This window comes from Ilyonectria robusta (assembly GCF_021365365.1).
Source record: "Ilyonectria robusta strain PMI_751 chromosome Unknown BGZ61scaffold_18, whole genome shotgun sequence".
In the NCBI taxonomy this organism is placed as follows: domain Eukaryota; kingdom Fungi; phylum Ascomycota; class Sordariomycetes; order Hypocreales; family Nectriaceae; genus Ilyonectria; species Ilyonectria robusta.
Window position 1 is genome coordinate 570,770 of NW_025764452.1, and position 25,500 is coordinate 596,269.

The 25,500-nt window shown below is 49.5% G+C and overlaps 10 protein-coding genes and 1 non-coding gene across 11 annotated transcripts; 4 read left to right on the forward strand and 7 right to left on the reverse strand.

Moving 5' to 3' along the window:
• Positions 1-587: 587 nt before the first annotated feature.
• BGZ61DRAFT_457052 (uncharacterized protein) lies at positions 588-2,665 on the forward strand. The gene is made up of 3 exons (XM_046246600.1): positions 588-1,561; positions 1,623-2,058; positions 2,153-2,665. Exons 1-3 carry the CDS (start codon positions 666-668, stop codon positions 2,318-2,320), a joined length of 1,500 nt encoding a protein of 499 aa, XP_046100780.1. The 5' UTR covers positions 588-665; the 3' UTR covers positions 2,321-2,665.
• Positions 2,666-3,246: 581 nt separating this feature from the next.
• Positions 3,247-3,377, reverse strand: BGZ61DRAFT_t161. The gene has a single exon. It is a non-coding gene; the product is annotated as a tRNA-Ser (tRNA).
• Positions 3,378-3,593: 216 nt separating this feature from the next.
• BGZ61DRAFT_520409 (uncharacterized protein) lies at positions 3,594-6,167 on the forward strand. The gene is made up of 2 exons (XM_046252450.1): positions 3,594-3,724; positions 3,780-6,167. Exons 1-2 carry the CDS (start codon positions 3,679-3,681, stop codon positions 6,116-6,118), a joined length of 2,385 nt encoding a protein of 794 aa, XP_046100781.1. The 5' UTR covers positions 3,594-3,678; the 3' UTR covers positions 6,119-6,167.
• A 771-nt stretch (positions 6,168-6,938) lies between these two features.
• On the forward strand, positions 6,939-8,651 carry BGZ61DRAFT_457057 (uncharacterized protein). The gene is made up of 2 exons (XM_046246601.1): positions 6,939-7,634; positions 7,710-8,651. Exons 1-2 carry the CDS (start codon positions 7,008-7,010, stop codon positions 8,484-8,486), a joined length of 1,404 nt encoding a protein of 467 aa, XP_046100782.1. The 5' UTR covers positions 6,939-7,007; the 3' UTR covers positions 8,487-8,651.
• A 412-nt stretch (positions 8,652-9,063) lies between these two features.
• On the reverse strand, positions 9,064-9,459 carry BGZ61DRAFT_360007 (ankyrin repeat-containing domain protein; the record flags this gene model as incomplete). Its single annotated transcript, XM_046241131.1, has 1 exon — positions 9,064-9,459. One exon carries the CDS (start codon positions 9,457-9,459, stop codon positions 9,064-9,066), a length of 396 nt encoding a protein of 131 aa, XP_046100783.1.
• Positions 9,460-11,024: 1,565 nt separating this feature from the next.
• BGZ61DRAFT_508198 (uncharacterized protein) lies at positions 11,025-12,562 on the reverse strand (the record flags this gene model as incomplete). The annotated part of the gene is made up of 5 exons (XM_046251946.1): positions 11,025-11,454; positions 11,502-11,834; positions 11,891-11,950; positions 12,015-12,280; positions 12,559-12,562. The coding sequence occupies 5 exons, from the start codon at positions 12,560-12,562 to the stop codon at positions 11,305-11,307; spliced, it is 813 nt and encodes a 270-aa protein (XP_046100784.1). The 3' UTR covers positions 11,025-11,304.
• Positions 12,563-14,151: 1,589 nt separating this feature from the next.
• Positions 14,152-15,174, reverse strand: BGZ61DRAFT_70190 (uncharacterized protein). Its single transcript, XM_046257003.1, has one exon. The coding sequence runs from the start codon at positions 15,079-15,081 to the stop codon at positions 14,374-14,376; it is 708 nt and encodes a 235-aa protein (XP_046100785.1). The 5' UTR covers positions 15,082-15,174; the 3' UTR covers positions 14,152-14,373.
• Positions 15,175-17,332: 2,158 nt separating this feature from the next.
• Positions 17,333-18,064, forward strand: BGZ61DRAFT_457061 (uncharacterized protein). Its single transcript, XM_046246602.1, has one exon. The coding sequence runs from the start codon at positions 17,439-17,441 to the stop codon at positions 18,048-18,050; it is 612 nt and encodes a 203-aa protein (XP_046100786.1). The 5' UTR covers positions 17,333-17,438; the 3' UTR covers positions 18,051-18,064.
• A 1,482-nt stretch (positions 18,065-19,546) lies between these two features.
• Positions 19,547-21,218, reverse strand: BGZ61DRAFT_457063 (major facilitator superfamily domain-containing protein). Its single transcript, XM_046246603.1, has 2 exons — positions 20,269-21,218; positions 19,547-20,203 (listed from the first exon to the last, which is right to left on the reverse strand). Exons 1-2 carry the CDS (start codon positions 21,193-21,195, stop codon positions 19,694-19,696), a joined length of 1,437 nt encoding a protein of 478 aa, XP_046100787.1. The 5' UTR covers positions 21,196-21,218; the 3' UTR covers positions 19,547-19,693.
• Positions 21,219-21,476: 258 nt separating this feature from the next.
• Positions 21,477-23,201, reverse strand: BGZ61DRAFT_457065 (uncharacterized protein). The gene is made up of 3 exons (XM_046246604.1): positions 22,574-23,201; positions 22,021-22,525; positions 21,477-21,968 (listed from the first exon to the last, which is right to left on the reverse strand). Exons 1-3 carry the CDS (start codon positions 23,009-23,011, stop codon positions 21,649-21,651), a joined length of 1,263 nt encoding a protein of 420 aa, XP_046100788.1. The 5' UTR covers positions 23,012-23,201; the 3' UTR covers positions 21,477-21,648.
• Positions 23,202-23,384: 183 nt separating this feature from the next.
• BGZ61DRAFT_426094 (class I glutamine amidotransferase-like protein) lies at positions 23,385-24,301 on the reverse strand. Its single transcript, XM_046243670.1, has 2 exons — positions 23,778-24,301; positions 23,385-23,721 (listed from the first exon to the last, which is right to left on the reverse strand). Exons 1-2 carry the CDS (start codon positions 24,213-24,215, stop codon positions 23,500-23,502), a joined length of 660 nt encoding a protein of 219 aa, XP_046100789.1. The 5' UTR covers positions 24,216-24,301; the 3' UTR covers positions 23,385-23,499.
• Between the last annotated feature and the right edge of the window lie 1,199 nt (positions 24,302-25,500).

Sequence of the window (25,500 nt, forward strand, 5' to 3'; positions counted from 1 at the left end):
TCGCGGTACCCAGTATGACGAGAAACTACTAGCGGGACACCCAATGATGGAGGATACACAGAGAGGCAATTCGCTAGAGACCGGTTTACCCTAGAGTAGGGGTTCGAAGTGAGTGATGAATACATAAACATGAACTTAGAGTGTCTAGATCTAACATATTACAAAAAAATTCATATGTGGTGAAAAATGACAACGATTTTCAATTGAGGCAGCTTGGATTTGACCCAGTCCTCGATCTAGTTGTAGTATCTGGTCTGTACAGCCATATCGTCGGTAAAGGTCTTTTTATCCGTCGGGGCGATGCGACAGGCATCTTCTAACTGCAACGGAAATAGAGGCTTCATAAAGAACAAATATCAAATTTACTCTAACATATTAATTAATCACTAAAGGATCCCATTGTTAGTAGAAGCTTGCATTCATAATGAATGTTTTGTATGTCATCGGCGCCATATCATTAAACCGCGCCCTCCAGGCTTGCATCTGTCATTGTGGCGCACCGGTTGTTAGTGTGGCGGGTTGCTGGGCCAGCGGGCGCCACATATCAAAATCGTCATCGCTTTGTTTTGTATCGCGAACGCGCTCGTATCACGACGTCGGTAACGCCAAAGCCATCTCCAAATGCCAGCAACCGCTATACACCAGTATCGTGTCTCTTCATAGACATGCCTCTGGACATTGTATCGTGGCTGCGCGACGTTGAGGACGCCCCCGTATGGTCTCCCCAACTGCCTCCATCACCGCAGAAGCAGACTCAACCACTCCTTGACTGTAGCCGCAAGCGCAAATACGATCGACCATCTTCAGCAGGTCACCTTGCGCATCCGACTCCTCCTCCCGATTCGCCGATATCCCACGACGACCGAGAAAAATATTCCAGTATCGAAATGCCTTCCTCGAAGAAGAGGAAGACTAGCCCCGGCACACCTACTACACTGCCCTCGACCACGGATGGCTACGGCCAAGACGAAGACGACAATAACGACAACAACGATGCGAATAACCGCATGGGCGACGAATATGACCAGACACCTCGCCCTCCTCGACGCCGCCACGTCCCCAGCGACGCCTCATCTCTCTCTTCCGCAACGCGATCCAGCACAAGCACAAGCGGGCTCTCCGGAGCCTCATCACCACGCAAACGCCTCGCCGCCATGGCTCTCTCTGACTGCGGCGTCCAGATCCGCGCCATGTCGGATCCTTCATTGCTGCCGCCTTCGCTCGCTGCCATCCGAGCGAAGCTGATGCTGTGTGCCCGCGGTCGGGGGATTCTGGGCGCATCGGCCAAGGACTCCCTCTCGGCTGGCCAGATGCTGCACCCAGACATGGAAATCCTGCAGACAGACCCGGAGTTTTACTTTTCGTCATCGCGCGACGAGCTGGGATCTACACCATCGCCGCAGGACGTCCTCTATCTCCTCGAATGCGCTGCCGACTGTCTCCGTCTGGACCGCTCTGAGCCGGCGTGGAACAATGAGGTTCACTTCCCGTTGTTGTCTCTGGCGCTTCGCCCGCGCGTTATTGGAAGCGTATTCAAGCGTCTGATCAAAGTTACGACCTGGTAAGTCCAACACACGTTAATCTTGCAAGCCCAGCTTGTGCTGACTGCCTCTCCCACTTAGTTCTACTGCCTCCCTCATCAAGGAGTACCGAACCCTCCATGCACCTCACAAGAAGATTGACTTTTGCGTCTACATCGATGCCCAATACGACTCAGATGGCGGTAAAATGGCCTCGCATATCGATACCCTACGTGCTCGACTCCCGCTGTTGTCCATCAACCCAACCGACGACCTCCCGCTGTTGTGCCATCCAATCGCGATTCCCATCGAGACTAAGCGCCCTGGTGAAGGCTTGGACACGGCAAATTTGCAGGTTGCAACCTGGCTATCGTCACACTTTGTGTTTTTGCAACGTCTTGTCGACGCCGGCTCACTGTTGCCGTCTGATGATGATCAGCCTGTGCCATCCCTCAATGATATTGGTTTCCTCCCGGGCCTCATTGTTCAGGGCAATATGTGGACCTTTGTCGCTGCGACCCGCGAAGGCTCTCGCACGGTATGCTCGCTCCAAGCCCTTAGTTCCAACTCGCATCGCGCGGCATGGCATTTGCAACCCTGTTATAGTAACATGCTAACCAAGTCGTGTATAGGTAATATGGTCTGGAACCACGATTGGTTCTACCGGTGATATTTTTGGAATTTACCAGATTGTCACGGCTCTACAAATGCTTTGCAGCTGGGTAAACACCGTGTATTGGCCTTGGCTGCGTCGCGTCATCCAACGTGCGGCTACAGCAATCAATGCCAACAGACCTTGAGCTGGTTGACGACAACAACGATTGTAACGATTTAACGATTATAATGATGACGGAGATATGATGACTATGACACAACAGCATTCTGGCATGTTAGGCGGGTTTTGGCCTGGGTTTCTTTATAGACAATAGGATTAATGGGAGTTCGGAGCAGGAGCTAAGTTTCCTGAGCTTACTAGCGGTGTCGATTAGGGCATGGCCTGCTATTGATCTCGCAGAGAGGTTGTAGAACATCGAATGCTTCTTGCCACCTCGTTCCTCAAGGTTGGGTTTGAACGAATTAAGACCAGTGGGGGTATTAGATGAGCATCTCCCCCAAAATAAAGAAGTGACATCCCCAAACACGGCGGGTCGAGACGTGCCAGGGTTAGAGTAGCTCAAAAGTGTCGGGTAGCAGTGATTCCTCAGAGGTGGACGAACGCCAGTGTCCAGGTTCCATTATCTCCCCCCAAAAGATCGAATGTTGCAGATTCCCCCAGGGTTAACTAAGAAGAGCAATAGTCCTCGTTGTTGAGGTCGGATGCTTACATTTACCAAGGAAGGAATAATCTCCTTCCAAAACATACCAATTTCTTTTTTCTTAATAAAAAAGCTCCAGAGTAGGCACCAGCGCAAACTGGAAGATATCAGGCATAGCTAGAAAGTGCAGCGACACCGACGCAGATAGAATTTTAGCTATTAGCAGGCAATTTGAATTGTATGGAAACAAGTATTTAATATTGCTAATCTCGGTGCCGTGTTTAATTAGGCAAGGTACATAATCACATCTACAAGTAAATAACACCATTAGCCTAAATAGTTGCGACTTTAGTAATTCACGGCATGGAGATACTCCTGCACACCCCACGATTGCTTCAGATAAACTGCTTCCTCCTGTACAGTGTAAAAATAAAAAATAAAACCGCTGAGTGAAGGCAGTTCCGGTTATTCGACACAGACAGGATTCGAACCTGCGATCCCTAGGGAATCAGATATCTAGGCTCATTTACTGCTAGATCGGGAGGATCCAAGGTCAATGAGCGCTTCAAGTCTGACGCCTTAACCACTCGGCCACTGTGTCATCAACTAATTGGCGGAGACTGAAGCGGTTGTTTGGTATTATCCACACCGCCCCTGTGAGTAGCTCCAGGGTAGGCGTACCAGATAAGAGATAAATCGGCACGGATTAACCTCCGGAGACACACTTAGCTCCTCCTATTAATAGATCAACTGAATGCTCATTTTAGGCAGCGCTCACGGGCTGTGAAGAAAACGCCATTTCATTTCTGATTTAATTGTGAATTTGCGACGGATCTGAACTGAGACTCATTTTCGTTGATCGACGCGTGATTTAGTGCCCAGAAATTGGACGCGACATCGAAATGACTGGAAGGAGGCTCTCGAACGACCTGGAGAGCTCGTCAACAAGTAAGTGGAACCAGAGGCCCCATTGAGGACATGCATATACTAAGTCACACGGTAGAGAAGATCAAGATCAGCGGAGATGCACAAGTCGACCCAGAACATCAATGGATTGCGTCTGAAGATACCTGTGCCGAATGGTGCAGTATACAGCAGGATGGGAAAGTCCTGTTGGATAAGGCGAGGATCAAGTGCTACTTGCCTGGGACCGAGCGTGAGGATTCTACCTTGATGTGTGATGTGGTTCAAGGGAGAATCTTAGGTGCAAAGGTGTATCCACTGATTTTCAAAACCGCTCAGCCAGAAGCTACGGACACGGTTCGATTACGCACTCTACCCTATTTTACGAACCTCGTGGCAGATGCTGCAGATGGCGGCTCACAGTACAAGTCTTTAACCCAAGACCAGAAAAAGATTGTCGCTGTTGGCGTTCGTGATCTGTACATTGCGGAGTCGGCTGGCCTGCTGAACACACGGGAAACGGAAACCTTGGAGAAAATGGTCCAAATAATAGACGATGACCTGGAGACGCGACAAACTGGAGGAATGACGGTTTCATTCCACCCATCAAGGAACTTCAGCATCATGAAGTTCATCGAAAACCTGGACGATAAACTGGACACTGATCAGTCGAATCTGTATGCCCAATTGATGGAGACGCCTAAACTGTTTGCTGTTTTTGTCAATCCAGCCGACCTGTCCTACCACAACTTCGAGAATATTGTTCCTTTGGACTCGTGGCTCTATTCAACTTTATCTCAACAACGGACTCCAAAGCTGGAATTGTCATTAACCGACCCAATTCGGGTGCAAAAGGACCGCGAGGTCTTCACATGCAGGCTCCGAGGTGCCGCAGGTCCCCTGTTGAAGGACCTGTCATCGTTAGACTTGTTTGTTGCACCTCTCAACAAAGGCACTAGAGGCGGAGACCGGTTTATTTTCCACTCTGCCCTTCTTAGCAAGGCCTTGACGGAAGCCTTGAAGTCGAGCAATGTGCTTGACAAGCTTGGCGAAGGCCGGCTGAGTTCGTCATTCGAGTTTGTCAACTACGTCTTCAGGTGCAACCGATTCGACCCAGAGGATTCGAATTTCCACAGTCATTTGGACACGCCATATTATGACGCCAATCGTTCTCACGTATCTAAGTACACGCTACTCATTTACCTGACTCCGGGGAGGAATGATCCAGTTCTGCGCGTCAAGGATGTATCTCTCGATGAAGTGGATGAAATGACCTGTGTCATTTTTGACCAGAGATACGAGCATGAAGGACGACCATTCTTGGATGGAAGAAAGGTTTTCATTCGCACGGAACTGGTCTTCCAAGATGACAAGCTAGACCACAACAAAAAGATTGCCGCACTCTTTTCTGAGGCTTGTTACATGACTGGTCAGAGTGTGTTTGACAAAAGCCTGGTCACGTATGCTCATGAGTGCTTCGAGCGCGCGAATGCGCTGCACTGGGCAGTGGAACGATCCGCAGCTCAGCCGCCGATTTATCTTTCCAAGCTTTTTCAAGGTATTCGATTCCTGACGAATGGGTACAACTACTGGTTCCCAAGAAGCAGTGGGATTGACGCGAAGGACTGTGCTTTGATAGCATTACTGGATTACTTCAACTGCAAAGTCGGCGACCAGCCTTTTCGATCACTCGTCATTTCGACTAAAATTCAAGAAAGATTTACCGGCACAGAAGAGATTTGGTCATTTCTATCCTCCCACACACCGCAAACAGCTCAGCAAGGTTTGAGGAGACTAAGGCCGAGCGACGTTGAGTCTCTGATCAAGTGCGAGTCAGATAAGCCGTTCGTTGGCCAGTTTGAGGATTGGGATGGCGAACCCGAGGACCTCGAACACTTCGAAAAGGATGGAGATGGTTGCTGCCCGATGCATTCCTTCCCCATGTTCAACCCCTGGAAAAGCAGAGAGATCATGGAGGCCTACGACTTGTGTTGCGAATACACACGAGCAAAACTGTTTGGCGCTCCGCTGCTCTTTTTCTCCCAGGAGATTGTCATAAATGATACGCGCATTCAGATAGTGGGGGACAAAATTTTCATTCTTCGAGAAAAAGATGGCAAAACCCTTCCGCCGATCAATTTTGCGGCATGTTGGAGCGACGACATGAGTCCTACAGATTTCGTCGTGGTTGGAAATGAGATAAAAGCCCCGGATCTTCTTGTCCCGCCCATGACGCTCCATGAGGCTTCTGGAGGCTATACTCTCGGCTTGGACTTTTTCCGCAACGATTGGATGATTAGAGTTGATGATGAACGCTCTATTGCTCTACCGGATCTCTCTGAGAGACCTGACGATGGAATCCCGTTTGCGAGCACAATACCCGAAGCAACCGAGGGTATGGAGCTGATGTTTGACTTTTTTGAGCACACTAAGACGTAAGTGTATGAAGGAACGTAAAGGCTTAGAGACAGCTTCAGCAATAAACAAGGACGTGCAAAGTTGATCAAATGTATCTCCTGGTTAATTATTATTTGATACGCAAGGATATATTAACAGTATCTATCGCCGGTCTGCCAGCTGCCCTTGCCCATTACAGGCCTAACATGCCCGCCCCCGCATAGCAAGCAGCATGGAAGAAACAAATTGGGGGCGGGCTGAGTGAGATAAGCTGTTGCGGAGTAAATGACCCTGGGTTTGGCAGAATCCGCAACCTGCTCGCTCGTAGAGGTAGGTAGAATAAGCGCTTGCGTCAATGCGTTGTCGGTCATACGTCAGCATATGAGCGATAAAAGGTGTCCATCCACTGTTATTGAGATGACTCTGGTCTTGGGTCGTGCTGAAAGAGAATTTAAGTTGAACAAGCGACTTGGTGTACCAATCGAATTTAGACTGCACGTTCGTTCGAAAGTAATTTTGTGACATCCAAGTATTAAGTTACAGCGTGGAGAAAGACAGCTGTTGGGACTCGACATGGTAGTAAGACCTTCTCGACCGAATGCGGTAGAGGTCGAGTACCTGACGTCACATTCCAAGATGGGAGAGAAGAAATGCGGACTTCGCATGCAGAGTGCTGTTTGCGTAAATTTAGTAAACCCATGTCACTGTTTCAATGACGACTCAACGACCGATGCAGCTCACCGACCCTGACGTGTGATTTTAGTACACGCACATCGCCCACCAAAACTAAGCGCTAACGTCGGAGTATACGTGTACTACCTATGCTCGGGATGCTACCTAACTGCGCCACTGGCACGTATATCATACTCAGCTCTGCTCCTCCGACCTGATTCACATCAAACCTTTAAATTACCTTTGCTTCAATACAAACATGGAGAAATCGCCAACCGCCTCGACTGTTCAGGCCCAACTCGACAGAGCTGGCGTGTTGTATAGCGAGCCCCAGTCTGCCAACTTCACCGACCTCTTATCCAACTACACTGGGGACCACCAGGACAGACAACCAAGTATCATTGCTGTCCCAGAAACTCATGAGCATGTAGAAGCCATTGTGGCTGCCTGTGTCGCAGCCAACGCACAGATGGTGGTGCGTGGTGGAGGGCATGATGTGTTCGGCCGGTCAACTGTCGCCAACGCAGTGACCGTGGACCTCCGGAAGCTCAATGCCGTGAGCCCGTCTGAGGACTGCAAAACGGTAAGAGTTGGGGGCGGTGCGACTTCAGTCCAAGTCCTCGAAGCTTTGGCACCGCATGGGCTTCAGGTCCCAGTGGGAACCTGCGGCACGGTTGGGTACGCTGGCTGGTGCATGGTCGGCGGATTCGGGCCTTATCTTCACTCATACGGCCTGGGTGCAGATCAAATCGTCGGTGCAAAGGTTGTCAACGCCGAGGGGAAGCTGATTGAGGCGGACGATGAGATGCTCAAGGGCCTGCGAGGTGGTGGCGCGAATCTTGGCATCGTCGTCGAACTGACAGTGAAGGCGTATCCTCTGCAAGATGTAGGCATCTCCCTTCCTATTGTTATGAAAATCGACACAGAGGCTCTTTTGGTAGAGAGCTGATTGTCTTTCTAGGTCCAAGCCGGTATGCTCATGTTTGACTCGTCGAATCTCTTCGAGGCTGTCAAAACCTTCTTCACCAACTACGCAGAACTCTTCAACACGGGCAAAAAGATCCCAAGCCAACTTTATGCAATGCCATTTATCTTTGCGGTGCCAGGACTGGGAATCACATTGTGTTGTTGTGTCATCTGGAACGGAGTGGCTACCGAAGAGTCGCGAGCTTGGGTTGACAGTGTCGCCAAGTTAGCCCCCTTGATGCCAGGAACCCCAGAGCCACAAGTGGCGGTGGCTACAACGAAGGCTGTTGACTTTGCACGTCATATTACCGCCATGTTGCCCCCGCAGATTACGGGCCGAACGCAGTCTGCTTCGTTGACGCACCTTTCTCCGGCTGTCATCGCGGGCCTGGCGAATGTCGCAGCCAAGATGCCTGCTAGTAGCAACGGCGGTATTAATATGCACGTTATGCGCCAGGACAGCCCATCGTGTTCAGACTCGGTGCCGGAGTCTGTGTGTCCTTATCGTGAGCCGCACATCATGGTTGAGATACTGGGCGTTGGGCCAGACGAGGAGTCGGCTCAGAAAGCGGCTGATTGGTCGATGGCCTCGAGGAATGAGCTCATGGGCTTGGAAGATGCTACCAAGAGGACGTATATTGCAGTTACATCGCCAGAGTGCTTGGACTTAGAGGGTGTGTACGGGGACAAGTTGGAAGACCTCAAAAGGCTGAAGAAGATATACGACCCGAATGGTGTTTTCAAGAACACCATCCCGAGATTGGCCGACTAAATGGCTGCGGATTGTAACCTCAGGAATAGCTCTCCGGCGGAGCATGTTTTCATGAACCTCGTTGGGATTTTACATGATTCTGGAGATGTTGTTTGGGTAGTGCACATGGCATTAGTATAGTAAACGTATGGGCACCAAAGGTTTAAATACTGGAATGGTTCTATGCTTGCGATTTCCACTGGATACTATACATCGTCTTCTGCACACAACCCTCGGCTTGACATCCCCAACTTTCTCTTACGTCTTTTTACGATAGCTAACACAGACATGCTGGAGTGGTGGCACTATTGCCGCGGTCTTGTCGAGGCCATCCGTATAGCCTCAACAGCAGCACCATAGAGACACACAGTTTCCATCTTTCACAATGAACTTTCGAAAGGGCGGCGGTGCCCAAGTCAAGCTTACGGAAATCACTTTTGCACACACCAAGCATAATAGAACTCACTGGACTCAGAAAGAGGGGAGAAATAGGATTTGGTTATTTCTTGAATATATTTTGCGAGAACTCCGCCCCTAGTACACGACCCGAATTGCCAGTGTGAGTGATTGGTAATTATACCACTGCTGCAAATGTCATCTAGCCGTACTTAAAATCCTTGAGTAGTTTCACAATGGCCTCATGTCCATTTCGAGTAGCCAGCGATAGCGGTGTTTGGCCAAACTTATCCTCCCAGTCGACATCGACCACCTGCGTTGCAAGTAGCAGCTTCACGACGGCCTCATGCCCGTTTTTAGTAGCCAGTGATAGTGGCGTGAAACCGTATTCATGATCCCTTGGGTCGACATCGACCTTCTCTGTTGCAGGCAGCAGCTTGACGATATCTTCGTACCCGTTTTCAGCAGCCAGCGATAGCGGTGTTTGGCCAAGCTCATCTCTCAAGGCAACATCGACCCTCTGTGTTGCAAGTAGCAGCTTCACCACAGCCGTATGCCCGTTTTTGGCTGCTTGTAATAGGGGCGTCAAACCGTACATATTCTCCAAGTTGGGATCAACCTTCGGTGTTGCAAGCAGCAGCTTCACCACGACGTCATGCCCGTTTTCGGCAGCTAGTAATAGCGGCTGATTAACGAACGAGCTCCTCGGGCCAACATCGACCTTCTCTGTTGCAAGCAGCAGCTTGAGGATACCATCATGTCCGTTTTCGGCAGCCAGTGACAGCGGCGTCCGAAAGTACCAATCCTTCAAGTTGACATTAACCCCTTCAGTGGTAAGTAGTAACTCAACAACGGCCTCTTGCCCATTGCCTTCCGCAACCGCCCGTAGTAACCAAGTGTCGCGTAATGTTGGCGCTTTTGCGATGTCGATCGTCAACTCGTTCAATACAGCAGGATAACTTGCTAATGCGTGACCCCCCCACTCGGAACCAGCATATTGCAAGAAGCAATATTGAGCTTGCAGTACTTCTCTGTTATGGATGACCAGCGTTCCATTTACGTGAGAAACGAAAAGCATGCCGCTGGTAAACTTATCGCTACTCAAATAACGCCAGCAATTCTCGAATATGAGAAGATTCGCGCTATCTGGGGACGTGCGATACTACGCTGCCCTTGAAGCACTATTGCTGTCCAGTAGAAAATCTTTAACTGATTGGTGGCAGAAGTTGACTGTCCCGGAGTCATCGTTGCTAGCATTATCAAGAGATATAATAGAACTGTATGACGATAGTATTCCCATATACCCGTTATGATCCCGACTGCGTATTAATGAACTGCCCTTCTAAAATGCGAATGAGACTGCTATTTCTTTCTTTATTAGAGGGCGCCGTGCAGTAACTATGGTGAGTAAGAGGAACTGAGTATCTTCCCGCCTCTCTTTCAGAATATTATCATCTAGAATTCTGGTATAGGTTTTATTAAGCCCTTTAGAAAGATGCTTCAATTTACGCGGGACCTCAATATCCAGTGCCTTTTCCAAGTCTTTTAGCATAAGAGACACCTAAAGGAAGGTGCCCCTAGCTTGATTTTTAAGAGCCTTTTTAATGCTTGCTTTTACATTCTTGGTGTAATTCTTCCTCTTTGCTAGATCTTCAACTCTCTCTTTAATATAGTTAGAAAGATTAGTATTAACTTTGCTCGAGTCTATCCTCAAAGATACGCCTATTCTATCTAGCTTGTACTTAATATTGTCTATCTTGGGTCGGCAGGTTATAAGAATCTTAAATTTCTCTGTTAGATTTGGAGAGGCTTGAAATAGTTCCCTTAAGCTATATAGCAGAGCATTACAGGTGGATAAATTATACTTATTAAGTATATTAATAAGAATAAATACTTTACCGGCATATTTATCGCGGAGTATATCTTGAAATATTTACCAGAGAGTAGAGAAATTCTTAAAGAGGGACTTGAAAATATAGCTGTTATTATGCTTCTTAAAGTCTGACTGTATATATCGGAAAAGCTCGTTCTTTTACAGTAGCAGCTGCCAGATGAGGCTTCGAAGTATTATAGTAGGCGTTTTTTTGCTTCTTATCTTTATTATCGCAGAGAAAGTATGAAATAATTTATCGGAAGATTTCTTAACCTTTTACTTAAGGACCTCAATTAGAAAGGTGGATATCATGGTCTTTCCGATACCCGGGGAGCTAATGAGTCGAAGAAACTGTGAGTCTTTGCTGGCTCCCCAAGCGGAGAATTCTTGTCGACCGAGGATCCACTCGCAGGTATGCCCTACTATTTTGCCCTTTTGAGTCTGAATGTCTGACAGAATATCTCGGGGATTTGTCACCCTCATCTCCTGGAGACAACTCCTGAGATCGCCAGAGGTAGCGCTTTGATCCATGGGAATAGGTTTCGGACTGCGACGGTGCTTGAGGATGTTTCAAGCGCTTCGGACCATTCGCTCGATTTCGGGGTAGACCAGCTTAAAAGAGGGATCGTTCCGGCCGTAGAATTTGTTGATTTTGAAATGATCTGCGTGGAGGGGAATCTTGTGATGGCCGTCGATGCAGGCACTGGCCTCGGGCACAACCTAAAGACGCGTCAGGAGATGCTGCAAAAAGTAGTTCAAGTACGCACCAGCTCCTTCAATGGCAGAATCCTTCCTATGGATCCTAGTCTCGACCCATAGTCCGTCAAAAGCTGTTCATAGCAGCACACCACAGACACTGATTCGTAGAAGAGCCAGCGGGAAAAGTCATGCAGACGATCTGTCGAGGTACCTGAACGCTCCTCCAAATCTTCTAAAATCCTCCTTTCGGAAGAAAATTGAGGCGGTGCTAAGGATGTGATTAGAGTACCCCAGGCAGCGGCGGCGCTGCCTCGGTGAGGCGTACCCAGAAAGACTACACCGACGGTAGATCCAGCGATCTCAGTGTAACCGGATCCTTGTTTAGAGGCGGATATGATGGCCTATCGAAAATTTGTTATGGAACGAACCAGAAGTCACACTGCAGATGGTTACAAACCTGTTCAATAAGGTTGCCTCCGAAGCTGTGGCTAATAAAGACCAACGGTCTATCGGTGGCCTGTTAAAGGAGGTGGTTACTCAAAACTCCTAGACTAGAGACAGAAATGCGATGTTGGACGTACCTTCTCGCGCTTGTTCCTAAGACTAACCAACAATTTGTCCGAAATGTTAGAGAGCCTTTGTTGAGGTGCGTTGATGAGCCATTTCAACTCGTAGTTGAATGTCATAATGCGGCAAGACAATTGTGTAGACAACAACAACTCGGCAGGCAGCAAATGTTTCAACCAGTTGAAGTGCTCCGTCGGATACCCGCAGCCGTCGGCTGGGTTGTTCTTCGGTTGCCAAACCCAAGCATAATCTGGGTTCGCAGCAAGTCCATGCACAGCCACTATGCTGAGGTGACTGTTAGAAGTTTCGAGGCCACACGGGGGCAGACACGTACTCAATAGTTGCATTGCCGTCGTCATACAAAATATCTATGGGATATTCAGCGGGTGGCGGACAAGCCAAGCAGCGAGCACCGTCACCGGCCTCCGAGGTGACGTCTTCATCCCCCAAGACGGTATTGTCTTCGTCTCTCGAAGACCTTGTTTGGCAGTTCGGTGTATTCTCGCTATCGGCTCCCACTTGTGGACGAGGACTGTGTAGGGGAAAGTGTTCAAGAACCCATCTCGACCAAGCAGGAATGCTGAATAATGCAGCGAACAGGCCGCAGCAAACCAAGAACACATTCCCGGCTACGCCGCGAGGGCCGATGAAAGCCCTAGCGATAACCCTAGGAAAATTAAAAGAAGGCATTTCGGTCGCTGCTCAGGTGCCTCCGCTTATCGCTTGAGGTAGGCTGGAGTAGGTCGACGGGGTGAGGATGGAGGCATTGGTATCGCCGCCGGCTGGCAGGGCGGAGGGTGTACCAAGAAACAAGAAACTGAGCTCCAAATCGGTCCGTCTCAGAGACAAGAGTAAATGGGAGGAAATGCGAAGGAACCGGCTCGGAATGGGAGAGTTAGACGGTGTCGAAGCAAGCTAAATGCCGCAAAAACTTTCTCCCCACGAGCTCCTGTTGCCTTTGTCTGCCGCAGACCAGCCGCATCAATTTCGGCACTGCCTCTCAACAGCCTAATTGTTGGCCTTGGGCTGCTCTTGAAATGGATGGATTTAACGCAATGCTCTCTCGCTACCAGGCCCTCAACCCACTCCGTCTCAATAGGGGCAGGCTTGGATTAAGCCCTTGGGTTCGCACAAGAGCTATGTGTACATTGACCCTAAAGTCGGGAACAATATTACGAACGTCGTTATGCGCCAAATTGTGTGCTCTCCAATTAACCAATATTCTTGTCACTTCAGTGATAGTCTGAATTTCTTGGTCGTATTGATATGACCCAAAATATGGGTCGGCCGAATGGCAATATTACTCCCGCTACACTTTGGCTTTCGGGAAACTGGTACATTATTACGCTGGATGGAACACCTGATAATGGTCACCATCACAATGGAAACAGTTTCTGAACATGTCTATTTTTTGTTAATATTCTTAAAGAGAGCTTTGAACGAATGTTTAGGGAAAGCGCTAGCGAACTTGAGGGCGCAGGGCTGAAGGATAGTTCGTTATTAACATGTCGAAATAGTCTCGCGCAAAAAGTCCTGAAGCACAACTCTAATTTGAAAGCATTGCACTCAACTATCCAAGCCCGCACACTCAGTCCACTAGCAGTCACCTATTCTATTCTCCCCTTACTCTTATTTGTGAGACATGACCAAGCTTTTTGCCACTTTCCATCATTCATATCCAACCAAAAGAATGTGAGTAAATCCAGGCAGTACAGGCACAATGCCGTTCTGACTAACATTGTCTAACTGATCAAGACGTCGATGAAGCAAAAGAAAAGAATAGAAAACCAGGCATGAAAGCAGAAGAAACGACAGAAGCAAAAGGAAAAAGGACGGGTAAAACGTTGCAAGGAGTGCACAATCAAGAAGGCTGGGATCAGCGTACAATTGGGGAATATCGACGAGTGTGCAATCCGCGACACATCCCATCCAAGTTTGAAGTAATAGTGGGTTCGTTGACGGAAAATTCGTTGCATCCTCAACTTAAATAAACAAAAGAACGTGTGAAGAGATGAGAAGGGGAAAAGGTCGTCAGACAAACTCTTTAGTGGCTAGAAGGGGACGACTCGGTGTCTCCGTCCTCTTTTTTCTCCTATGCCACAATCTCCCTTTTGCCCTCTCCTTTCCCCTTTGCCCAGCTGGGCAGTACGCCGAAAGATCATTCCTTTCAGACCGGGTGGATTATTCAGAACAAACAACAAGCGCGCCAAGATAAGTCGCAAACTATCGAACGCGCCCTGCGCCTTGATATCGAGTGAAGCTGAGAGCATAAAAGTATTAGGGTTGACAAGCGGGATAATTTTGAGAAGATTTCCTGTTCCTTCAAGTGGGAGGCTCAGCCACTATAGATGTCGAGTGATTTCCATGGTGTTACTATTCTGGTGGTGTTTCACCTAATGACACTGGTTTTTCGCTCTTCCGCGGCCGCCCAGACCGTCCTTGTCCGTCCTTACAAACACGAAGGTGTTCGAGGTGCTGTAGAGCATTGTCATCGAGGACAGCTTGAGAGCAGACGCAGTGGTAGTGGGGGTGGCGGAACGTGCATGAATGTTGACGGAGATGCCTTCGATAATGGTCCTTTCGAGCATTGGTGTATCCACATCGACACCTGAACACCTTGGTGGAAGGCGGAATGTGGGCTCGACTCTTGTAGTGTCGTAGGAGGTCTTTTGAGCTCTTAAAGGACCTGGAGCATCCTTTTTGACAAGGGAGCTGAGGTTCTCTGACATTATTCGTCTCCATGCTCCCCGGGGAAGGAGTTTTCCCTGGGGTGAAGAGGTTCGTTGAGCTTGGGGATATCGATGGGCTGTCAATAGATGAAGGATAATTGACCCGGAGCTGTCTAGAATCTTCCGATTCTTGCTGACCAAAATCTGATTGTCTGAAGGATGAGACATGTTTTTGGCTCGGGCTTGAGTGGAAAAGAGGTGATGTAGTTAAGGTATGTGGTCGAAGAAGGTTGAGGAATTCCTCCATAGGCTTGTCTGTAGATATGCTGCTGTCCATTGTGGATTCAAATGTCATCGACGAGGTGGCATTAACCTCAAGCGTCGCAAATAGCCCTGGTTCCAACATTTGCATACCAGATCCATCAGGAATCCAGCTCTGTCCATCCTCAAAGCAAGGAGCCGCCAAGAAATTATCGGTAGGCTCCAAGCCAAATTGGTAATCGAGAGGTTGGTCAAGAGGGAACAAGTTGGATAAATCTGGAAGCACCGAGAAACTCTGGGTATTCGCATCGGGAGAGGTCTGTGTCCAACCATCAATGATGGGGAAGGGAGCGTCAAAGCTGTTGTTTGTATCCGAGGGTCCAAGCCCTGGTCGTCTTAAGTGATGATCATCGTGTTGTCTCTGAATGTGGACAGCACGGGGTTAACATGCCCCGTACCGTAAGAACCGAGTGTGGGTTTAAATATATTACCCAGGGTTATGTTCCGGGGTGAGAGTGTAGTCGAATGATGATGGTGATAAACAGCAATAAGCTGTCGGTGTGGGGGGTTTAATTCCGTTATGTTGTGTATATTTTTTAGTAGTGAATCTTTCGCATCTCCTTTCGCCACCTGCATACACTATGCCAGCAGTCAGTCAGCATTGAATTGGTTTCCACTGCTTGCAAAGGAACACACACCCTGGGCCTTGCGCAGCTCCAGTACTGGATCACAGGAAAGGATCTCGACAGGATAATCCCCCTAGACCCCAGGGGTAAAACCCCTTACGCCCCCGGGCGCTGCCCGTGACGGTCGGTTGCGTCCCCGGCTCGATGGTCACTATGCCCCGACTTGGTGGTTGGTGCTGATAGTCCGATCCCCCATGTTCATGAGCGTGGTTTAGTTCCGGCATGAACTGTGATGTCGAGCGGGCAAATGCCCTTCTAGAGCTGATGATGTGACTGGTGTACAGGCGATTGAGCAGGACAATGTTTCGGTAGAATTTTTGGTAAGGGCAAGAGGAGTTGGCACTCGTAGTCGCTGATATCTCTGTCTGTGACCAAAAAAAATGCCTTAGAACAGTCAAAAAGATACGTGTCCCAGAGGGTGACACCCTCCTTCTGTAATACTAAAGGAGTGATGCAGAACGTCGGGGGGCCGAGGCTATAAATAAGTGACTTCTACCTCGCGGACTCTGCTGTGTTATCCCTCAGTCGTAGAAACTGGCCCCAATGGAAGCTGGAGGGAAATCGGCCCCAACCAAAGCCCCGAGAGTATTGGCCCCAGGTCGGTTTTTGTCATACTCAAACTGGCCCCAGGGAGAAACTGGCCCCAATGAGAACCCCAAATATATTGGCCCCAAATCAGGTTTTGCCACACCCCCAAATTGGCCCCAGAGAGCGGCATCTACACCAAAAGATGTAGCTTCGTGAGCTTCAATGCAGTGAAATGACATGGGCACATGTACCTTGTGCAGTAAAATGGCGCGTAAGCTGCATCCATCCCCCCGCTTTGTGTGTGTTGGCGCATCCTCGAGGCACATTGGCGAGGCGGAATGAATGTCTGAGCCCCATGAAATCAATTGGATATGGTGAACAAGGCGACCGCGCTAGTTACTCTCTACACCCTCCCAGACGAATCATACGATCAAGTAACCTATCATACACGCAAATCATGAATCACAAAGTGCAGAGTTGCCAGCCTGCACCAGCGGGTCTGTTGCCCGCCGAGCTGAGCCTTGCGCCTCTCAAAATGCTACCCATGCGCCTTAGGGAGATTCGAAGCGGCCCCGAGGAATGCTTCCCCTCCCATTGCGTGCTACTTCTTTGTGGGCGTTCTTCTTTTTCAATTTTAAATCTGGAAACAAGATAGACGAGCCTCAGCGAAGGTATTAGTTGACCACATCGATCCACATATTGCATTTTTCTCGACAGTATGTCAATTATCAGGTAATGCATGATTTGTCCTCTTGGCCCTTCGATTCTTGTTTCTGTTGCTAATCATCTCTCGATTCACAATTCCAGGTCCCAAGCCACTCCGCCTCGGCCGTCGAAATATGCTTCCCAGTTCTTCGTGCCATACGAGAGCTTTGTCGGGGCGTTCCTTGGGGATTCTTATCGCCTTCTGCGTCTTGAAGAGTCTGTCCCTCAAGCCGATGTCTTCCTCGTCTCCCCTCTCGAAAATCCCACCACAATCCTGAGAGCTCATGCTTACACCCTTGAGGGACTTTGCCCGCAATTGCGTCAATCGCGCAAACGATATATCAAGCGACACTTGGTCGACGTGTTGGATCAGATCTATCAAAATGGCCGATTATTCGTCATCCTGAAGTCTTCATATAGCGAAGGACAGCCCCGGACCCTCACCAGAGACGCTAAAAACCAGCAATTGCGCAGTGAGATGGAGACAAACCCGGATAATTTCCCAAACATTTCATCAGTACCGGCTCTCGACCTCCCCACAGTCACAAAGAACGCAACCCCAATTGTTAAACACCTACAATCGGTGTTCATGACGACAAAAGAAGTGATGAATGGCCAATTCAATTCGAATTGCGCACACAGCAGCCTCGACAGGGCCAATCTTTTGTCACGGCGACTGGAAGCCGCATTACGAGAAGCAAGGTCTCAACGATACAGATTTCTTCAGTTCTCTGAATTCCAGGAAGATTGCAAAGGTCTTGAACAACCCGAATGCCTCGAACATCTCAGAGATTGGGATAAGGTCGACTTTCGATATCGGCATCTGCTTTCCAAGAATGGAGGGCTGCAGCCATACAGGGAAGCAATTGCAAGGATCTATAAAGAACACGGGTCACTATCGCATCTTCGCCAAATAGAGCATTGCCGTCAATCGAGATGGAAAAGCTTTCTGAAGAGTCTAGCTTCAGCTTCCCCCGACATGGCTGGACTCATGGGTGGAGTTAATATAGAGGACATTGATGATTTGGCGTCATCAAGTGTCAGCTACGCAGCAATGTTGAAGCAAAGATTCCCATGGGATCTTCCTGAAGAGAAACAGGGTCTCACCAGTCAGAAGACAATCAAGCAATGGGATAAGAGAAAGAAGAAACGGGAAAGGCTGCGAGAAATTTGTAAGGTATGGGTGCATCCACAGGAGTGATATTAGCAACAAGGTCGCACTTGTTGGCTTCTAGGCCTTGTAATAAATTAAATATTTGGCGCATGGAGCATCTCTTATTATGGGCAGCATATAATGCTGCGAAAGCCGTGAAGAAACTAATCTGGATATTTTGCCGGTTCGCTTGGGGAGGAGATCAAGATCGATTAAATTACATTTGAGTCTCCCAACATTGTGCGTTGGCAATCGTGCACTTCCTCGTGCTATGACAAGGTTGAGGATGTGACACATTCCTGTGGCTATGACATCGCAGGTTGAGCACAAAAGATCTTTTGCCCCAAGAAGTACAAAAGTAAAAAGACCTCAAGGGCGAGGCAAGTACGCATAAGTACACTATGTTGGTCAGAGTGTATTTCTGCTTCGCACAGAGATTAACCCTGGGGCCAATTTCGTAAGGACAGCCTAGGACAATGAGCTGTGGGGAAGAAAATATGGCCCCAAGACCGGGAATAGAGTGCCTACTTGCCACTCACCCCAGACTCTACGTTTGGGGCCAGAATCCCAGTGTAATAAAGTTGTCCAGAGTCCGGGCTATGAGTCCAGCTATACTACTTAGAATTGGCCCCATCTCTGACCTCACATGCAAATATTGAACCATTCAGGATCCTAACCATGTGCAACATTGTATGAAAAGTCTAGAATATAAATAGCTGATATCCCTTCGCCCTTTTCCCCTTCAAGTTCCATTCAGCGCCTCCAGCAATATCTAAAATGCCTTCTTCTCCAGTAGACTATAACATTGCCTCAAATGCTTGGGTCAAAGTTCCAAGAGAGCACGCTTTCCTTGATTGCACACAGTCGGCAGCCTAACTCCCAAGCACAAGGATAGATACTAATCTTTATTTACAACAGAAACGACACGAAACCAGCCGGATATGGTTCAACCCTTCAAAGCCCAAGACCCATAGACTCCTGGTTTTCTCAGTCCCCCGATCAAGATCCTTGGAACGCTATTGGCCAAGTTCGAGGAGGAGGGTACACGCCCGGCAGTTCGACCTCTCGTCCTAGCGGAGGTGCCACTACGGGAAGCAACTCCAAGAAATAGGGATAAACTGTTATTTGATATGATATGGGGGCTGTTCGTCACATAACGGCTCAACGAGGGAATTATGAGTGTGACACCTGCTCATAATGTTATGGCTGTGTGTCAATTTATGTACCATTTCAAATGATTTAATCACCTTCTACTTCTCTGTACTTTTTTCCGTTGCACCCGACTCATCGTTTATTTCACCGTTTCGTCTTCGCTCGCTTCTCGGTCTGCACTTGGAGTTGAATATTCCGCATTGCTCTTTCTCGATTCAATTATATCCATCTTGTAATATCCTTTTGTGTTGCCATCAATTAGAGCCGGTAATCTTTCATTCTGCATCTGGAGATGTTCTTGAGAAAGCTTCCTCAGTTATACACTAAGTTTGTATCTTATCACATCCCCAAACCTTTTTACCTACAGTCGTCTCACCAACAATTCCTAGAGATAATAACGCAAAATCATGTCGCTTTTATTAGAACTACTGTATGATTAATAATCTATAGTATTATTCTGATCCTGATCTCGTTCGTTTCCGCCATTGTCATCCGCTGAAGAAGTCCTTTCCATGAATGCGTGCCTCTCCCATTCGTACTTAACATTTGACATTCACTTTCCATCCGCTTTTGAGTATCCTTGTCGTAATTAGTAGCGCACCGCATAACAAACTCGAAGTAGCCGCCCAAGCTTGTGCTCCTTTGAACGTATCGCCGCTGGCAGACTGAATCAACCCTCCAATCGGGGGACCCGTTAACCCGGCCACTGACACAATGGTGAAGCACATGCCCAGTCTTGTACCGACCTTATCCAGCCGCTTCGTGATGCTGGCAACTCCAGTCGGCATGAGGCACTGGAACGCACCCGATGCTAAGCCGTAAAAGACTGTGAAAACGTAGACGCCGACAACGTCTTTCACAGACATCCACGACCAGGCGACAATGGCAACGAAAATGCCGGCGAGCGATATAACATTTAGGGGGCCAATCATATCTGCGACAATGGGGACTCCAATACGGGCCGGCATGCCAGCGCCATTAATCAGTGTGATAAGGATCGAGGCATCGGCATACGACATGCCCAAGACATCTCTCGAAAAGGATCCAAGCTAATCGGCATCAGCAGACACAAACATTAGTTTCTACCAGCAGGGACACAGGACTGCACACTTACGTAGTAAAAGGTGTAGTAAACCGCCCAGACGAAGAAGAACAAGCCGCCAACATATGCCATGTAAACAGGTTCTCTGAAGGCGACCCAGTCAATCACAGGACCGGACTTGCGAGGTGGCAGTCGCGGCCGCATCAAGGCGACGACAAGAGCCAGACAGCCGAGATTGAGGAATCCCAAGGTGCGAGCAGTCCAGGCGAATCCAAGCTTCGGGAGAAGCTGTCGAACCACGATGGGATAAACAATACCTCCGGCGGAATTTCCAGTAGTGGCAAGTCCCACGGCAAGTCCACGGCGGCGGTCGAAGTATGTGGCGACCAGAGCAAGCGACGGCGTAAAGAAGATGCCTCCGCCAAGGCCGGTCAAGACGCCCTGCGTCAACATCAAGTGCCAGTAACTCGTGGAAATGCTCATGAGAAAGATGCCAAGCAGCTGCAGTATAGCTCCTATAACTAGCGTATGCACAAAGAACCCAGCGTCCAGCAATCGACCGGAAAAAGCGCCAATGAAGAACGTCAGCCAGGTCTGCACCGAGCCAATCCAAGATATCGCCGACGGCGACTGGGGGAGATGCTCGGTGTAGTATGTTTGAAAGCTTCCAAAGGAGTTGATGTAGCCCCAGGTTGTGAAGATGACAATCCAGCCCATGGCAACCTGTGTCCATGCTTGCATTCCGCCGTCAGGAGGCGGAGGGAGAATCACGTTGGACTCGGTTGTAGCGACTGCCGTCATGTCGGCGGACTCCATACCTACAGGGTCCAGGCTTGCGGAACGCCTTCCATGGTCGTTTTCTGGGCTCTCAGGATGCATTTCGGGCCTGTGCTTCTCGACATTGGTCCCATCACCCTGTTCCAAGCGAGACTCGACCTGTACACGGCTTTGAGGGTCATTAGACATGGTTTGAGGCTTAGCGGCCGATTTTCGAGCCATCTTCGCAATGAGAAGAGTATTACGTTGGTTCGTGAAAAATACGAAGTCACGGGAATGTCCAGGATTTAAGGGAACCAACACGATCGGTCTCCTCCGCCTTCGGACGCGCTGTGTGCAAAATTGCCAAGCGTGTGGAGTCGCCGTCGGGAGCGTGGCCACTAGGATACTTTTCCGAGCGATCGTGACTACGCTGAATAATGACGGCCAGTCTTATGGAGGCGACTTATCTGCTAATCTGTGGTTCTTGGTCCCCACTGAAACGGCATACGACGGTATTCGGTCCGGAGAGCAGGCCGTTGTCTGTTCTGTTTACATTGTTTCTGTCGGTGAGAGTCAGATGGAGTCGCTTCAACACGAGCTATGATCCGAAACCGGGATGAATGCTCCCCGTGACGTGTTGGGATTTAAGATGGAGTTGAAATTCCGGAGGTAAATGACTTGATTGTGTGCCGATCATCCGTCCACGACTTCAACAAACCGTGACTGTTCCACATCCCTGCATTGAGCAAAGTCCATTGGCCAACGCATGTACTGCTTGTACTCCACTGGTAGCTTTTGTTCGAGTTCCAGTATCCAAGACGAGATCATTGCCCTCCGGAACGGAAATGAGTCCATGACTGGCGTCAAGGCGTTGAGCCCGACAACATACTCTATGATGAAAAAATGCATCATGATAATCTGTGCGGTATAGTTCGAGGCGTCGATGAACAGGTCAAACTCGGGGGCGCTTCCTTCGCCAAGCACCCGATAAGCGGCAGATACTTCTATGTATGCTGTCAAAGTCGTTAACAAGTGTTTGAAACTCGGGATGCGGGTCATGTATACCATCCACGTCTGATCGCTGGGTTGCTTTTAGTATCCGTTCAATGATGCCAAGATACCGGACTTCCAGGACGCCGCGACACAGCGGACCCAATGCTCTACTTGAGATTAAAGCATCCTTGAAAATGTCGGCATTCTGTCCATGATGAGACGGTTCCTGGTTGAGCTCGTGTACACTCTGTTCGTGCCTCTCTGGCGAAAAGGTATGGAAGACAGACTCGGTGAAATAAGGCATAGCAGTATCGGAAACCACGATGCAACCACGGATCATGGATAGAAACTCTTGCATGCCTTCGGGCATATATGACGCCTGGAACGTAAGAGCCATCATGGTAGCAAATCGAGCATCTCCCTCGGCCTTTGTCGCACAGGGCGTGTTCAGGGCCTGATTCAAAGATCCGATTGCGTAGACGCGGTGAGTTAGTGCTTGAGAGGTGTAGTCGGCGTTGGTGCCCAGAGACAAGTGGGATGCGGCCAGCCCAAGCATTGCGTGGATCAAGAAGTCGAACTGCTCGTGTGTTAGAGATGATTGATAATGGATTGAGGTGAAACCAACACTGTGCGAGAGGGCCGCAACCTCCCGCCAAACTGAGTCTCCTTTCAGCGGTAGCGGAGGATAGGCATGGAATATGAAATGCTGAAAAAGACGCAAGTCCTCCATTGTGAACTGAGTCGGTGTCGCCTGAAGTGCCATTGCAGGGGCCGGCATAGCTAGAGCGGAGTCTGTATTACTCGGGTATTCACACGCCAGGCCAAGGCGTTCGCAATGGCCGCAACCCGGCAGAGTCTCCTGGCATTTCACCTTTCTCCGCTTGCAATTAAGACAGCCTCGTCTCGATTTCGTATGTCCCTTTCGCGGTATTGGTCTGCGCCGCGGCGTAACACGGCGGACTGGAGGCGCATCTTCTGACGACGAGCGGGGAAGTGAAGGCGCAGGAGACAGCAGCGTGTACGGTTGCAGTGGGGGAAAATGGACCAGCGCAGTTTTATCCATGATAGACGGGTTTATATCGATGTGTCGGATCCTTGAGATATGTCCTGGACGTCAGTAAATCTCGCGGATTGTCTTGACGCGTCTCGGCCGTACGTCATTCACCATTCCGCGCCACGTTTGGTCAGACCGGGCTAATGCTTGCCCGACGCCGTCAGCTTAGCGGTGAAGGCCCAGCTCATCTGAATTGTTCACGATCCGACCTTGGATTTTATCAATCAGGAGTATCCAAGGATCTCGTGCCTGATATGATCTACCTTGCGCCAGTCCCAGTTTATCTGGGGCCTTGTGGAACTCGTCAGTGGGGATACTGGGGCAGTCGACGACCCGACTTTGCTTGCTCCGATGCACAATCACTTTCACTAGAGAGTAAGCTGCAAAGAATTCATCTCGCCTTTAATCAGTCAGGCGCGAGCGTATGTATCTTGAATCTATCGAAATTCCCATGGTGGCTTCCCACGACGTTGAAACCAAATATCCGCGCACCATTTCTAACGCGAGTATTGCGCAAAAGGATCGCTCTTGGGATCGATATTCCTTGTATATTCCGAGGCAATGGCAATCCTCGCCGCCACATCTTCCCCGAATTGATCCGCGACAAAAGCGTACATCATGTCGATGCCGGCCGAAATGCCCGACGACGTCCAGATGTTGCCGCTCGTCACCCAGCGAGCTTCGTGTATCCATTTCACGTTGGGACCTTGGGTAGTGGCCTTGATTAATGCAAGTCAGTGGGGAATCTCAGATGCGCGTGAGTTTGGGTGCATACCCAGGTGAAGGACCCCTTGTTCGAGGTGGCTTCGTGTCCATCCAATATACCGGCTCTCGCTGCCAACGTGCTGCCGGTGCATACGGTAAACAGGTACCTCAGCTTGGGGTACGCCTTTCGTACGTAGTCGACGATCAGCTGGGTTGCCTCGAGATCGCGCGTTCCTTTGCCGCCTGGAACTATGAGAACTTCGATATCCTCCGGCGCGTTCTCGAAGGTGTGTGTAGGTACGACGCACTGGCCAATAGTTGCACCGCCTGGAGAGTCGGACTTTGTAGACACAGGACTTAGGGTCTCTGCGATGATGGACAGCTGGAAGGGAACCGTCCTCGACAGCACGTTCAGGACATCAAGCGGGCCGAACACGTCAAGAGACTGGAAGTCTGGGAACAGTATGATTCCATATTTGGTAGGGGGGTTGCTGGATTGCGTCGACATTTTTCTAGTTGGACAAGAGAGACGAGTGCTCTGACAACTTGCACACACGCTCGATTTCCTTGAAATATCTCAAGCCAAGGAGAAGTAGCTCAAGTGAGGGGGAGCAGATTATACAATCGACGGGCAGAACGCCCCACCAACCAGAGGAGAGTGACTAAGACGGGCGGAGCTCGCAGGTTACCATTCTAGGCTTTGGTAGGGGGTGGCCACGAAGGGAATAGCAGCTAATTGACGTCTCTGAGATTGCTCAGCCATGTCAGATGTGCAGGCCTAGCCCTCGGCCTTTTCAGCCACTGCTTCTCTGCAAGGGCTGTTGCCCTATCAGCGACTGATTGGCGAGGATAATAAGATGGTGTTCAATTGATCTTGAGGCTGGAGGGCGCTGGAAAACGCAGTGGAACAGGGCTGAAACTGGTTACAGCGCCTGTATTTAGCGCCGATCCCGACAAGGTTGAACCAGATTGCCAGCAATGCCGACCTTGTGGGTAGCTTGTGCGGCTGTGCAGCAAGCCATTTGAGCAGGTTCTGAAGCCACCCAAAGTAAGCCATTGCGAGAGGTCCCCGGCGTGCAGGAGGAGGTCCCCGTAAGACAGCGTCTCAGGCTTGATGTGTGGGTATTCGAGACGCACACCAACGTGATAGGGCACTCGGGGACTATATCCTCGCTAGCGGCCAGGCCATTTGCTTCTGTTGCATCTCGAAGTTGGCGAATGGCCTCGTAAATGACGCTGTTCAGCCCTCGGCTAAACGCCTCTGGCGTGGAAAGCCAAAATGTGTGCTGATGATTTGTTGGCAAAGTGGATTAAGGTTGGTGATTGAACCATGAAGCGTCATGCATGTCAGACCGGAGAGAGAGAGAGATCTGACAGCGACCAAGCGGTGAGAAAATAGGGCTGTTTACAGCTTACCTTGATGTTGGTGGTGGCTGCTGTTGAGATAGTCACAGCCTCATGCAGTGCAGTCACACAGCCATTTCAGTATGTCCCACGAAAATGGCCTCACGGTAAGGCAAGGGGGGAAGCATCTTTGGATTCCCAACATCCTAGCAACAGATAAGAGTAATCCCCTGTCACAGCTCTGAATAGTTCCTGGTAATGGCGGGGAAATGGCGTGGTTCAATGCACGTACGAAATCTGAAGGCGACCCTCGTTCATTCTGCATCTTGATTCCTTGAGGCTGCATTTCTAATCTCCTGGCCTTCTACCGCCGCCCACGCTGCCATCGCCATCGCCATCGCCATAATGATCCAACCCCGCTTCTACGTACCTATACATTTCGGAGCATT